General features: G+C 38.3%; 1 protein-coding gene across 2 annotated transcripts in view; it reads right to left on the reverse strand.

Annotated features, from left to right (window-relative positions):
- Positions 1 to 3,943: 3,943 nt before the first annotated feature.
- PPP4R3A (protein phosphatase 4 regulatory subunit 3A) overlaps positions 3,944 to 13,195 on the reverse strand; it is a 43,882-nt gene continuing 34,630 nt past the window's right edge. For both annotated transcript variants that reach the window (XM_029058888.2, XM_029058887.2), the window contains exons 11-15: positions 10,160 to 10,329; positions 9,334 to 9,476; positions 7,839 to 8,029; positions 5,763 to 5,989; positions 3,944 to 5,451 (exon numbers count right to left, since the gene is read on the reverse strand). In XM_029058888.2, coding sequence (XP_028914721.1) covers positions 5,341 to 5,451; positions 5,763 to 5,989; positions 7,839 to 8,029; positions 9,334 to 9,476; positions 10,160 to 10,329 — 842 coding nt within the window. In that variant the 3' untranslated portion in view covers positions 3,944 to 5,340. The remainder of the gene's footprint in view (positions 5,452 to 5,762; positions 5,990 to 7,838; positions 8,030 to 9,333; positions 9,477 to 10,159; positions 10,330 to 13,195) is intronic.

A 13,195-nucleotide genomic window follows, 5' to 3' on the forward strand; every position in this document is an offset into this window, starting at 1 on the left:
GGTTGAGAAGGAGCTGCCACGCAGGGGTTCTCCTGGGAGGCTGAGCCTTGAGGCCACAAAACACCAGGTATTATATGTAATTCCCATGGAGACCACCAAGCATATATAAAGCCACCTGACACTCCCCATCTTATCCAAATCACAGACTTGTTTCTTAAGGTATTTAAGCATTTACTATGTGCCAGGCCCTGTACTAAATACTAGGGTAAAAATAATAATAATGGTACTTCTTAAGCACTTACTATGTGCCAAGCATTGGTCTAAGCACAGGGGTAGATAGAAATTAGTCAGGTTGGACACTGTCCCTGTCCCACGTGGGGCTCACAGTCTTCATTCCCATTTTAGAGATGAGGTGATTGAGGCTCAGATAAGTGAAGTGACTTATCCAAGGTCCCATAGCAGACATATGGCAGAGCCAGGATTAGAACCATCATCTTCTGACTCTCAGGCCTGTGCTCTATCCACTAAGTCATGCTGCTTCTCAAACTAAGCCAATCTCATCAGGTTGGACAGTCCATGTCCCCTGTGGGGCTCATGGTAGTCACACAAATGAAGTAACGGAGGCTCAGAGAAGTGACTTGCCTAAGGTCAAGTGGCAGACAAGTAGCAGAGCAGGGATGAGGCTCAAGGCTAATATGCTGATCTGAGCCCCCTTGCATCAGTTTTTCCCTTTTAAAGATGAACACAGTCCAAAACTGACCAAAAAAAACCACCACCAAGTGTTGAGTGTCAACAAAAAGCTATACATTTTACAATCTTCTGCCCATATGAAGATGAGCAGTGTTGTGATCAGTCAAGGGATAACAGTAAATGAGTTCAAAATGACAGCCTCTCTAGATCATATATAAAGCAGAGAATAATGTCCTATTACACAGTGGATGCTCTAATTGAGAGTCCACATCTAATGGGCTCACAACAACTGCAGAATCAATGTCCACCTTCTTTAAAATATTTCCAGCCTAGGTAAACCCATGATGACAATTAGCCTCAGAATGATCTGCCTGCAACAGCTGGGACCCCAGGAAACAACACTGATATACTCACTAAACCAGTTTGCTGTGGGTCTCAACGTGAGAACTGTGTAAGACAGTGGGAATAGGAAAAAAAAAATCAGTGGTCATAAGATTTACATAGGAATTTATACACGATACAATTTGTGTGGTGAGAACCAACCATTCTGAACAGTGAAGACAAGGAAACTGGAAATCTATTTGTAAAGAATTTGGAATGCTACAATGGCAAGGGTAAAGAATTTCCAACACGTTATTACAGGTGATAAGACACGGATTCACCGTTATAACTATGAAACAAGTAACAGGTAGTATGGACATAAGCAACAAAGAAATAATTTAGTCTTAGACTGGTAGTTTTGGCACATGACTGATGGCAGAAATGGGATTCTGCTTCTGTCAAAGGGTGCAGTACATTGCAAAATTAAGGGAACAGGAGAGCCACACACACCAAATAAGGAACTTTTCTTGCCTGCCAATGGCACCTAGACACTGCTTCAAGGATCAAAGTGCATTATTTATAATGGGAAAAAACACACTTCATATTTACTACTTTGTAAGTGCATTCCAGGAAATTTTCATTTTCATCTGTGTAGTCTAAAACAGAGGCTTAACTTGAAATATTCAACTTAGATCAAATAAACCTGTACAAAGCAAGATAGTTTACAAAAAGTTGTCATTGATTTTCTCCTGTGAGCACTTTTTCCTATTTCTAACTCTCACCCTCTCAACTTCTTTCCTAGTCCTAACAGGTTAATACTAGTAATAATAGTATTTAAGTGCTCACTATGGGCCAAGCACTATACTAAGCACTGGAGTTGATATAAACAGATTGGACACTGTCCCTGTCCCACACAGTATTCACAATCTATGAGGGGCTCATCTTCTCCCTACTTTACACATGATAAAATTGAGACACAGAGGTTAAGTGACTTGCCCAATGTCACAAAACAGGTAAGTGGCAGAGCCAGGATTAGAACACCCAGGTCTGTACTCTTTCCACTAGGTCAGGCTGTTTCTCTATATTGCTTACCAGATTAAAATTGAGACCTTTCATTGATGTCAATTTTTCCCTTATTTTCAAATGTTTGGACACATGGGTTTGAGGGGGCAAAGTCAAACTAGGATGTAATGATTCATTTCCTATTCCTTCATCCCATGAAACCCAAGTGGGCTGAATTTAAGTGACTTTCTTGTATTTGCTCTGCCAATATAAAATCCCATTATTGATTATCTGACTAGGCCCAACATCCTTCTTCGGCTACGTTAGATAGGTTGCTTCATGTACTCTTCTCACAGGAGAGTGTATTTTGTCCTTTGTAAATTTATGCACACATTTGATTGCCAAACCATATTCCTTTTAATTGTGAGTGATGAAAAGAGATTCTGAAAAACCAAGTTAAATGACAAAATTGTGTGTTTGGGGAATGAATATCCCCGTTTAAAAAATGTGATGACTTTTCAAGCAAAGCAAAAGGATTACAGTTTGAGACTGACCTGCTCTTCTGCTAGTTTATTCAACTAACCAAATGTAACTGCACTGGATTATAATGGCCTGGGAAAGCAAATCAATTTACCGGTTAAACCAAGAAGAGAAAATCATTTCCCCTCACTATACCACACCTGTAAATTAGGTACCATTTCATTTCCTCGATAAGAGTACAAACCAATAAAGTACATATTAGTTTAAACGTGAACCTAGGGTGTATCTCCAAATCAACTGCATTTTTAGAAACACAGAATTAAAATGTAAATTAGCAACCACAGTCTAAATAACTAGTCTGTCAATTTGAACAGCTCTGGAAAAAAAAAGTGATGAACGTGAGAAAATGAGTAATATGAATCATAAGAGTTTTTTCAATGGAAAGAAAGTAGAGGCATTTGTAGCTTTTGTCTTTGTAAATGCATATGAAAGTATGAAAAAGTTAGCAACCCCTAATACACTTAGGCAGTAACACTCAAGAAGTGAAGAGCAATATAGTTTATGTTTGCTTGATCAAGTGGTGTAATTTCAATAGTATCTAAGAATCTTTTGAGAAATGATGTGCTTACAAAGGATCTATTTTTCCTTTTGCAGAAGCGGAACACCATGCTTTGGACCTAAAACAATGAAAGGGAACTACCAGAAGTCAATAGGACCAAATTTCAAATTTCAGTTTTTTGCCACCTTGTGCCCTATGATCTGTACTGGGCATTCTCACACATTTGCCAAGAGATAAAGCCAAGAAGGATGGTACTTTTGTACTGAAAAAAAAAAAAAAGAGCGAAAAAGCAACCACCCTTAGGTTCCTCTAAAACTACATACTTACTATGGGGAGAAAAATACAACTTCTTTCACATTTTAATAGACCACAGTCAATTTCTACAATTGCACACCCTCAACTGACTTTCTCTGGGGGACACAGATCTGGGACGTTTTAGAGCCAACTGAACCACCGTCAAGACATGCATTCATGATCCCAATCCTTCTCTCATACTCACTTTTTGTAAAAGTACCTTTTGTTTTTTACATCTGCTGCATAAATGAATTGGGTTAATCAGTCTAAATCAGCAACTCAAAATTAGCAGAATACTCTATGAAATCCTGAAATGCACTTTAACCCTTTATGGCTAAACATACCCAGAGGGTCCACCACCAGATATATCACTACACAGACAAGTTCATAGTATGATTGCCTCAGGGGAACAATCCCTTGACCTCCACCACTCTTGCATCTTGCAAGCCTATTGGTTGGCAACAGTACATTTACAGTAAAAGAACAGTGAAACTTTGTTTTATGAACGAAGCTCAGTGAAAGGATAAACCTAAAGGAAACCAAGATAGCGCTAGAAAGGTCAAAGTAGTCACTCTCAACTCGGTGCTTTCTTCATTATTATGAACAGTACTAGAGCTAAAAGATCTTTAATTAAAAAGAAGGGGTGTGTGCAACAGATATTTCAGCATTTAATTTTATTCAAAAATGAATTTATCAGAATTTGGCAAACAGGGGGAAGTGAATGATAATGGCTAGTTTGCTAAAATTGTTTTAAAGGAGTTATCAAAATTGATGTCATTCTAGTTAAAGGAAATTTGGAACCATCTCCTACATCTCAAATTGGTATTCCAAAGAAAGGTTTAAAAAATACAAGTAATACCATTATTCTGAATTTTCACTTTATTTTTCAAAAGTCAAATGTGTTACTCTTAAATTACCCATCGTAAATTTTGATTTATAAGTGTACCGTCATTCTTTCCAGAAATGAAATTTCAGGATCTCTTTGGAATACTCATTCACTTTCTAGGTTTAACAAAACTGTTTTAATTTTTAAAATTCCACCCTATTTCCCTGAATTGTTTCTCAAGACAGTTGCTGATGTAAATTTTAATATAAAATACTTAGTCACAAAATAGTATTGCTTTTGTATGCACACTAATGCAAGATTACTTTGCTTCTGTCAATAAAAACTATACCATTTTCCATAAAATCCTAAACAGATTAAGAACTGTGATGGAGAACAAAATTACACAGGATGAAACAGGTACCAGCACAACAGTTAGATTATATTACATCAAAAAAATTTTAATGGTCCCAAATATATACTCAACAACTAAGCATACACTCAGGGGAGCAAAATAACTCAACAAAAACAACAAAACCCAAAAGAGAAACCAAAAAAAATTCTGACACAAACGACCACACCTAGAATTTCACTCAATCTTTAATCAAGTAGGTAACATATCCCTACTTTAAAAAAAATAAAAATAAAAAAAATCTGCAGTTTCAAGGGCAAAGGGAACAGATAAAAAAGAGGAAACTTTCTATTCGGCCCCTCCCCCACAGAGGTTTTTAAAACCTGTTGTAGCTTGACTAAAATGTTCAGAATGTATGATTTCAAAGGCAGGTCTCTTTATATATACATTTATATAAAGAAACTGCTGGCATTCTCAACTTGTGAAGAATTGTGGCAGAAAAGCCCATTCTTCTTAGTCTTGTACATGGTCCAAGAAAGCATGTTCTGATTGTAGCAACTGACCAGCCAATCCAGAGTTCCACTTACAAAACTCCTGCCCTGTTGGCTTTATTTTTTTCCATTTCCTTCCCTGAGAAAAGGGCAATGTGTGGTCCAAGCTGGAGAGCTCAAAGGCATAAGTCTTTCCCCTAAATGTTTAATTTCCCCCTCCTTCTGCTCCATTGAATTGGCACTTGATTAGCAGAAAGCCAAATGCATAAGGCTGATCTGTGTCAGTCATTCACAAAAGACTGCTGCTTTGTTGTGGATTTTTTAGGGGGTGTGAGGGAGAAAAAAAAAGTTTTTCTTTTTCAACAGGTACTGATCTAGGCAGTTGCCATTATGACTCAAGCTTTGCTTTCTTTGACAACGATAGAGTTTCTTCCTTATCTTCATCTTCATCATCCTCTTCATCATCATCAGGATAATCCACAAGTCCCACCAGTCCTCCCTAAAAATAAACACAAACTGTTGAAAAAGTGATTTTCTTATTCATTTTTTCACATCTCCCTTGGGTTATCACAATTGCATTTGAAAACCAATATTTTAAACTGAAGATGACATTACTAATGATGAAATCCTTCCTACCAAAGCACAAAACTCCCTAACTAAATGTATCTACAAAGAAGACAGTTGTCCCACAGAGGGCTAGGCCCTGTTTACTTGCCCATCTCTTGTTTTCTGATCTCCACCAAGTCTTTGTTTGGTGGGGGGTGGGTGGGGTGGGGGCCTGGACATGTAGGTCTGCCACAAGAAAAATACCTTAGTAGTAATAGCTGCCGTCTGAGATGTGCTTTTAGAAACAGATCCAGGAGACCCTGGTGATCCTGGAGACCCAGGTGATCCTGGAGATCCAGGCAAATTAGTTGCAGATGACTGGCTGGTAAGATTAGTCTTTGTCCCACTTGAAAGGGAAAGCTTGAAACTTGGGCTTTGACGACCAGAGAGATTCGTTTTCAGCAGGACCTCCTTTTCTTCACTTTCTTTCACTGAAGAGAAAACAACTTTCAGTAAATAGGAATCAATCCATGTATTTTCACCTGTAAACTCGTTATGGCCTGGGAGTGTGTCTGCCAATTCTCTTGTACCGTACACTGCAAAGTGCTCAATAAATACCACTGATTGATTTGACCTCTTATCACAGATAACAGAATCTAGGCTGTCTTGCTTTAGAGCACAATTTGGATATAACACAAAGGATGAATTGGGAAACAGTTTATATAAAACTTGATTGTGAAATGGTTAATGTGATGCAGCTGTGAAGGTTGCCTCTTGAGCGTGTTTTTAAAGAATGCAAGACAACACCATCAGTAGCTTAATAGCATTGCACAAGAAACCAACTCCAACACTTAACCACTGTTTTCTGAAAACTAAACTAAAATGTTGTATACTGTTTCCTACCAAAATGTTAATGAAGTGACAGATAGTAAAGCCCATTTGAAATTGGCTAACTTCCTCAGCCTTCTTTAATTTCAGCCAGGATGACAGAAGTCCCGTACCATTTCAATTGCTTGAGCTATTAATCACATTGATTATATTTACTGAGAAGCAGCATGGAGCAGTGGATAGCGCATGGGCCTGGGATTCAGAAGCTCATGGGTTCTAATCCCAGTTCCACCACTTGTCTGCTGTGTGACCTTGGGGAAGTCATTTCACTTCTCCATGCCTCAGTTCCCTCATCCGTAAAAAGGGGATTAAGATTGTGAGCCCATGGGGGACAGGGACTAAGTCCACACGATTTGCTCATATCCACCCCAGCAGTTAGTACAGTGCTTGGCACTAGTAAGTGCTTAATACCATAATTGCTATTATTACTGTTGGAGGTTTACTGTTTGCAGAGCATTGTACTGCTTGGAAGAATACAATACAAATAGTCAGTAAACACAATCTCTCTTCTCAAGGAGCTTACAGTCTAGAGAGAAGATAAACTTTAAATTATAATAGGGGAAATGGCAGAGTAAAAGGATGTGTACATAATGCTTTGGGGACGGGGTGGGGTAACAAAGCACTTAAGGGATACATACCCAGGAGTATAGGCAGCAGAGAAGAGGGTCAATAAGGTGGAGAAATGAGGGTTTAGTCAGGGAAGGTCTCAGAATAGATGTGATTTTAGTTGCGCTCTGAAGATGGGGAGAATAGCGGCCTGTCAAATATGAAGGGGGAAAGAGTTCCAGGCCAGAAGGAAGATGTGGGCAAGAGGTTGGTGGTAAGACAGATGACACTGAGTAGGACGGAATTACAGGACCAATGTGTACAGGTTGAGTTATAGTAGGAGATCACTGAGGTATGGTAGGAGGGGGAGAGCTGATTTGAATGCTTTAAAGCCAATGGTAAGGAGTTTCTTTTTGATGTGCAGGTGGATGGGCAGTCATTGAAGGCTTTTGAGGAGTAGGGAGACCTTAAGCCCACTATTTACCACTGAAACCATGACTGGCCCAACACCATTTTTTGACAGCATGAGGGTTTTCAGAAATGCAATTACTGTGTTTTAACACGAACGCCTAATGTAGGAGACACGGAGAATGGAATCGACAGGACAGTAAATAATAAAAACTGAATACCATTGTCTACTGGATTTTATGACTGAGACCTACATTTTTCAGGAACCTCCCCCTGCCTCCCCCTTTTTAGCCTCCTCAAACTTAGCCAAACAAACATAGATTCCAATTTCTAAATACAGTAGTTATAAATTTCTATGGTTTTAATTACAGCACCAGTTATAATCAAGGGTTGGTCATGGTTTTTAAAGAAGATCGGAGCATACTGCGTGGGCTCTCTCTCAACCTTTTCATTCGTCAGATTTGTAGATTCTCCTTCCCATGCTTATTCAAAACTCACATTTCTTCCTCTCCATGAATTTACTGATTGGGTCCATTATGTCATCATCATTTTTAGTTTTATCAGATGGAGGAACCACAGCTTCTCCATCTTCCATGTCATCTTCATCTGTGTTGAACCACATTTCTTCCTCATCCTCTAGTGTTCTTGCATCTCTTCGGTATCTATGGTTCCTCAGGATGGAACGCATGCTTAAAACAAAACAAAATGAAAAAACCTTTAAGACTATGTGAAATAACTTACCTGGGATAATTTTGACTAAAGTTTTTGATTCTTTGAGAACTGTGGTCGGAAAGGCCTACAAAACATAATATATCTTTGCCTTAATTCACTGCATAAAAATTTACTCCCTTTTCATCTAACTGAACATGATCAAAACTCTATTGCTTTGTGTCAACTATTTATTAGTAACTTTTGGCGCTCTATATTCTATTAGTTTTTGGAATTTAGAGATCATGTTATGGCCATTCACATTTAGCTAATGAAGTATATTTTAGTTCTTCCATAATGTACTTTTTTCACCACATCTCCTAGAGAACACGTTAGGGAATTAGGTAAACTTCTGAAAATACACACCTCTCTGGAAAATGATGTATGCCGGAAGAGATGGTTGTGTACCACAGTGGAGCCATTCTTAGAAGCTAGTTTCAGTAAGAACCTCTCTCATATTAAGGCTGAATAATACTAAAAATATTTTTAAAGCGCTTACCATGTGTCAAGCACTTATTAAGTGCTGGGGTAGCTTCAAAATAATCAGATCCCACATGGGGCTCAAATCTAAGTAGGAGGGAGAAGAGGTATTGAATTCCCATTTTGCAGATCAGGGAACTGAGGCACAGAGAAGTGATTTGCCCAAGGTCACATAGCCTTGAAAAGTGGCAGAGCTGGGATTAAAACCTAGGTCCTCTGACTCCAGGCCCAGGTCTTTCCACTAAGCCAAGTTGCTTCTCTCAATGTATACTACAGTATTTTAGAATGATTATTTTAACCTTGAAAGATTTGAGAACTACCTTTCCAATTTTTTTTTTTGTTTTTTACTTCTGACACTGCAGTTTTAACATTCAGTCTGCTGCATATCTGAGTTGAATAAATCCTGAATAGAACTAGTATTCCTTAGGCCCAGTATACCATGACTAATCTCATCTCCCAGTGCAGAAGGGGTAGGAAACTAGTCCCAAAATAGTTTTCTAGGATGCACACTAGAATTTAAATTGCTACCTAAGGTCCACACCCCCCACCCAAGTAGTGGCTGTGTTGGGCTGAACCAGCTGCATGGATGGTAGTTGTCCCTTTTCCATCCGCCATTACTTACTAAGCACGGATGCTAAATATTTATTTAGCATTGTTCTAGGCATCTGGACCAAAATATTAACGTTCAGATCTGGATGAGTTATTGCAAAGATCTTGCCATGAGACTATCTGCTTATGCCCCCAAAGTAGGAAGTATTCCCCAAATATACTCAAAGTTTCTGCAGTACATTTTAAATGAGTTCACCTGTCAAGTTTGGGATTATCTTGCCTCTCCCTTTGTTGTTCAAATCTCAGTTTCAGTCCTTTGAATGTCTGCACATAATCTACATCTTCCAGTGCTTTCCAGTAATTATCAATTACATGAGCTGTTAATGATTTTATATCTTCCTACAAAAAAAGAATTTCAACCATAAACCAAGAGGAGAAGCATTTTTGTAGGACAAACTTAATTCATTAGGATTTGCAGTTCAAAAATGAAATGATATAAGATGCTTTAATAGGGTAGTTCATATTTCAAACATGCTTTAATTTGAGCAATTTTAATCATTACTGGTATTATCAGGAGAACAATGATTTCACAACTTCATAATCAGTAAAATTTAAAAAGAGGTTAACATTTTTTTCTTAAAGCCCAAAAAGAAATAGACTGAAATTTTAGGGCTCAGGCATATCAGAATAACAAATTAGGCTCATTGTGCAAAAATGGAGAATACAAGAGCCATAAAATGTTAGAAAATGAAAAATGATTACCTGAACTACATACTTAAGTCAATCATTGGATTTCTCTTGTTGGTTTTCTATTGCCTTAAAGTTATTACCAACAAATCAATGATTTTCAAATCTCACAAAAATGAACCAAAAGCCACAGGTCAGATAAGATTACCTTGCACAGGAAGAATTCCAAATTGGATATAGCAGAAGTTGAGTTTTTTCAAGCCACACTATTGCGACTTTCATATGAGGAAAAGTGACCAGCCCAACAAGCCAATTCATTTAATCAAATAAACTTTTCAGACTTTTCCAAACTCTCAAATCTAAATGTTCAATTGAAAAAAATTAATTCGACCCACCACTCTAATAAATTCAAACATCTCTATAATGGCAGAGTTCATCAGATTGTAGCGGGATCCGTTGTTGAGAAATGCTTTGACCACTGGTTCAAATAAAAAACTTTTCATTATGTAGCGGTTGTAGAATTCATCTTTCAGCCCAATAATCTTTCTCTTAAAACGAAGGGCACCTGCAACACAGAGGCAGTATCTTTTAAGCCACATGGTCCTGATTTAGACTCAAATAAGAAACCTGAAAAATGAACGTTAACTTCAGGCGATAAATTTATTTTGAGCACAATACTAACATTTCTGACCCAAAAGGCCCTAAAAATGTCCCTGGCTCAAGTAGCCAGTTTTTCCTTGTGAATGACACCTTTTCTTTTTTATGGGGGGAACACTATGTTATTTTAAATTAAGGCAATCCAAACCTAGGGCTCTTTCAGAGTAGCAAATGTTTGCCCTGAAACTGCTGATCAAAATCTAGGAAAAAATTTTGAACATAACTCAAACATCACTCATGCTCATAGTAACTATGCTGAAACCCTACTGTGCTACCTAATCTCAAAGCCAGATTTTAAATGTAACATTTCTCTTACATTTTAAGAATAGAAAACTGCCTAATTTGATATTCTCCTCGTATTTGGACTCTCCAGGCCAAGGTTCTATATAGCTTCAACTTCACTCTATGGAAGTTGCTCAGTGCACAATATTTTGCATCAAAATGTATGTGTCCACCCCCAAATCTGGTTTTAAACTGAATGATTTAACAGATTTGTTGGTGGCATTTTTTTCCAATCCACAATACTGCATGCCCAAATATTTGCCTTCCCACAATTTAGGAACAAATTTAGAGGACGGTACTGAAAATGTGGTCCTCTCTGCTAATCTCAGCGAGTATGCTTTTTAATTTTTTTCTAGTTTTCCTTTTACAATTAATTAGGCTTTAACTTACAGATTGAGGCATATTCAAATCTTGAGGTATGGGGAGTTCCTTAAGTCACCATTCATCAAGATGTGAATATACTCCTTACAGCTAGACTTCAAGACACAAAGCCTATTTACCTAAACTGAAATTATCATCAGTAAGTTAATGCCCCAGTTATTGTAAACAGTTCAAAAAAGCATACTCACTTCATGCAGTCACATCGTCTTCGGTTGGCAAGATTAAATATTGTATTTGTTTTTTGAATTCTTTGGAGATCATGGAAGTGGCTCGTTAAATTGCCAATTTGCTATTAATCAAGTCCTTCATGAGCAGGTAGCCAGGTAACCATGCTGACACGGTTTCTGGGTGGGAAGGCAGAGGAGTAAAGCAGCTCAATTTTTCTTCAGTTGGCAGAAAAGAGGTCCACAAGTGAATGCCAAATTAGGTACAGGTGAGTATAAACTGCTTTCACAATAAAACTTAGTCAAGAGTGTATCTTACAAAGATAAACACACTCTGGGTAGGGAACTTTCAAAATCGCTTCTAGATTAGTAACTGCATTTTTGGTTTTTGTTTTTAGCTAACTATTGGACATCTTTAAAAAACATAAATAAGCATGGTGAATCAGTAGACAATTTAAACAGTATAAATACAGGGAGATGCACTGTTCTCTGTGATCAGTAAGTATAAACCTAATGAAGTTCTATCTTCCCAAAACAGCAATGTGAGATTTTTAGAGTGCTTTTATTTGAGATGGTCTCAAGTGTGAGAGAGATGTAAGTTTGTGTGTGGTACAACTTGAGACAGTAAAATGAATATTACTCAATAAGATATTATTCTGGCTCTTGGGCAGAAGCTATTTTATATACTCATTTCTTGTGCAGTTCTAGACATTACAGGGGCAGTCTTAGGATCTCCTTTTATTCTACAGTGCACTAATAGTTCTGAACTCCTCAGGCCATTGAACCCTGGTGGATAAACTAAGTGCAAGCGCATCCAGTTCTTGGGACAGCAAAGTCTTATAGCTCACCTGCATACTAATGCTTTTTCTCTCCAAACCCTGAGCTCCTGTGAGGGGCTGATCCCCATCAATCAGGAGGCACCTCTGCTGTCTAACCGCTGGCATTCCTACTGGGGGAGAACACTGATTCTCACTGTGCAGAGAGAAAGTGATTCTAATGCTAGCTCCAATCATCTCGCCATGCTGGTGCCAGCATGCCAACAAATAAATAATGCTTACACTTGATATCCAAATAGCAGACTGACAGGACAGTTTTCAAGGTGGTCTTGGAGAAACCTCTCGAACTCTGGGAGCTACTGGGTTAAATGAAAATAGCCACCCAGAGACTTAAAAGGTTTGGGCCAGCTCACTTGCCCTGAACCCCAAGAATCTGTGGGCTGGGTTGGAAGGGAAATACAAAATCCCCAATTAAACAAAAACTCAGTGTAAGGTTATGGCTGAACTTGGCTCCCTTGCTCCCAAATCAGACTTACCTCTGGGCTAGATCCATGTGGTTCCTTTACGAAAACACAAGAGAGCTAACCTGAACTCTTAATATAGTGGGACACTCAGCAATACATTCTAGGGCATGCAATGGCATACATGAGTTGTTTCAACCTCTGCAAAGGACTAAGTATTTAGAATTCACTGCATGTTGCTATATTAAGAATTCTGGTTAACTTTTTTGGGGAACCTTAAAGAGCTCGTGCAGATTTGGGCCTAGTTAAGCCCATTCTTCCATTTCAAGGGGAGAGCATTAGGGGAGGCAGCCAGTTCTGTGATGGAAACTGAAATCCCATTTTCCTATTAAAGGCAAGTGCTCCCTGGACTCACATAGGGACCAGTCATGAAATTTAGGTCCACGCTAGAACCCCTAGTCCCATGGATCACTGCACATAAAAGTCACTCAATTATATGATCAAAATGCACAAGTGATCTAGTAGCTAGAATATGTGGTGCGTTAGATTACTCCTAGCTGTGTGACTACATGGGATAAACCTGAATCTGTTAAGTTTTACCATCTAAAAAATGAATAAAAACATGCCCCCGACTTCATAGATAACGGGCTTAATAAAGTGATCTAATGAAACCCACAGGCTGTTTACATTTACAGTAAAGAACTGAAATA

This window comes from Ornithorhynchus anatinus, chromosome 1 (genome assembly GCF_004115215.2).
Source record: "Ornithorhynchus anatinus isolate Pmale09 chromosome 1, mOrnAna1.pri.v4, whole genome shotgun sequence".
Lineage (NCBI taxonomy): Eukaryota > Metazoa > Chordata > Mammalia > Monotremata > Ornithorhynchidae > Ornithorhynchus > Ornithorhynchus anatinus.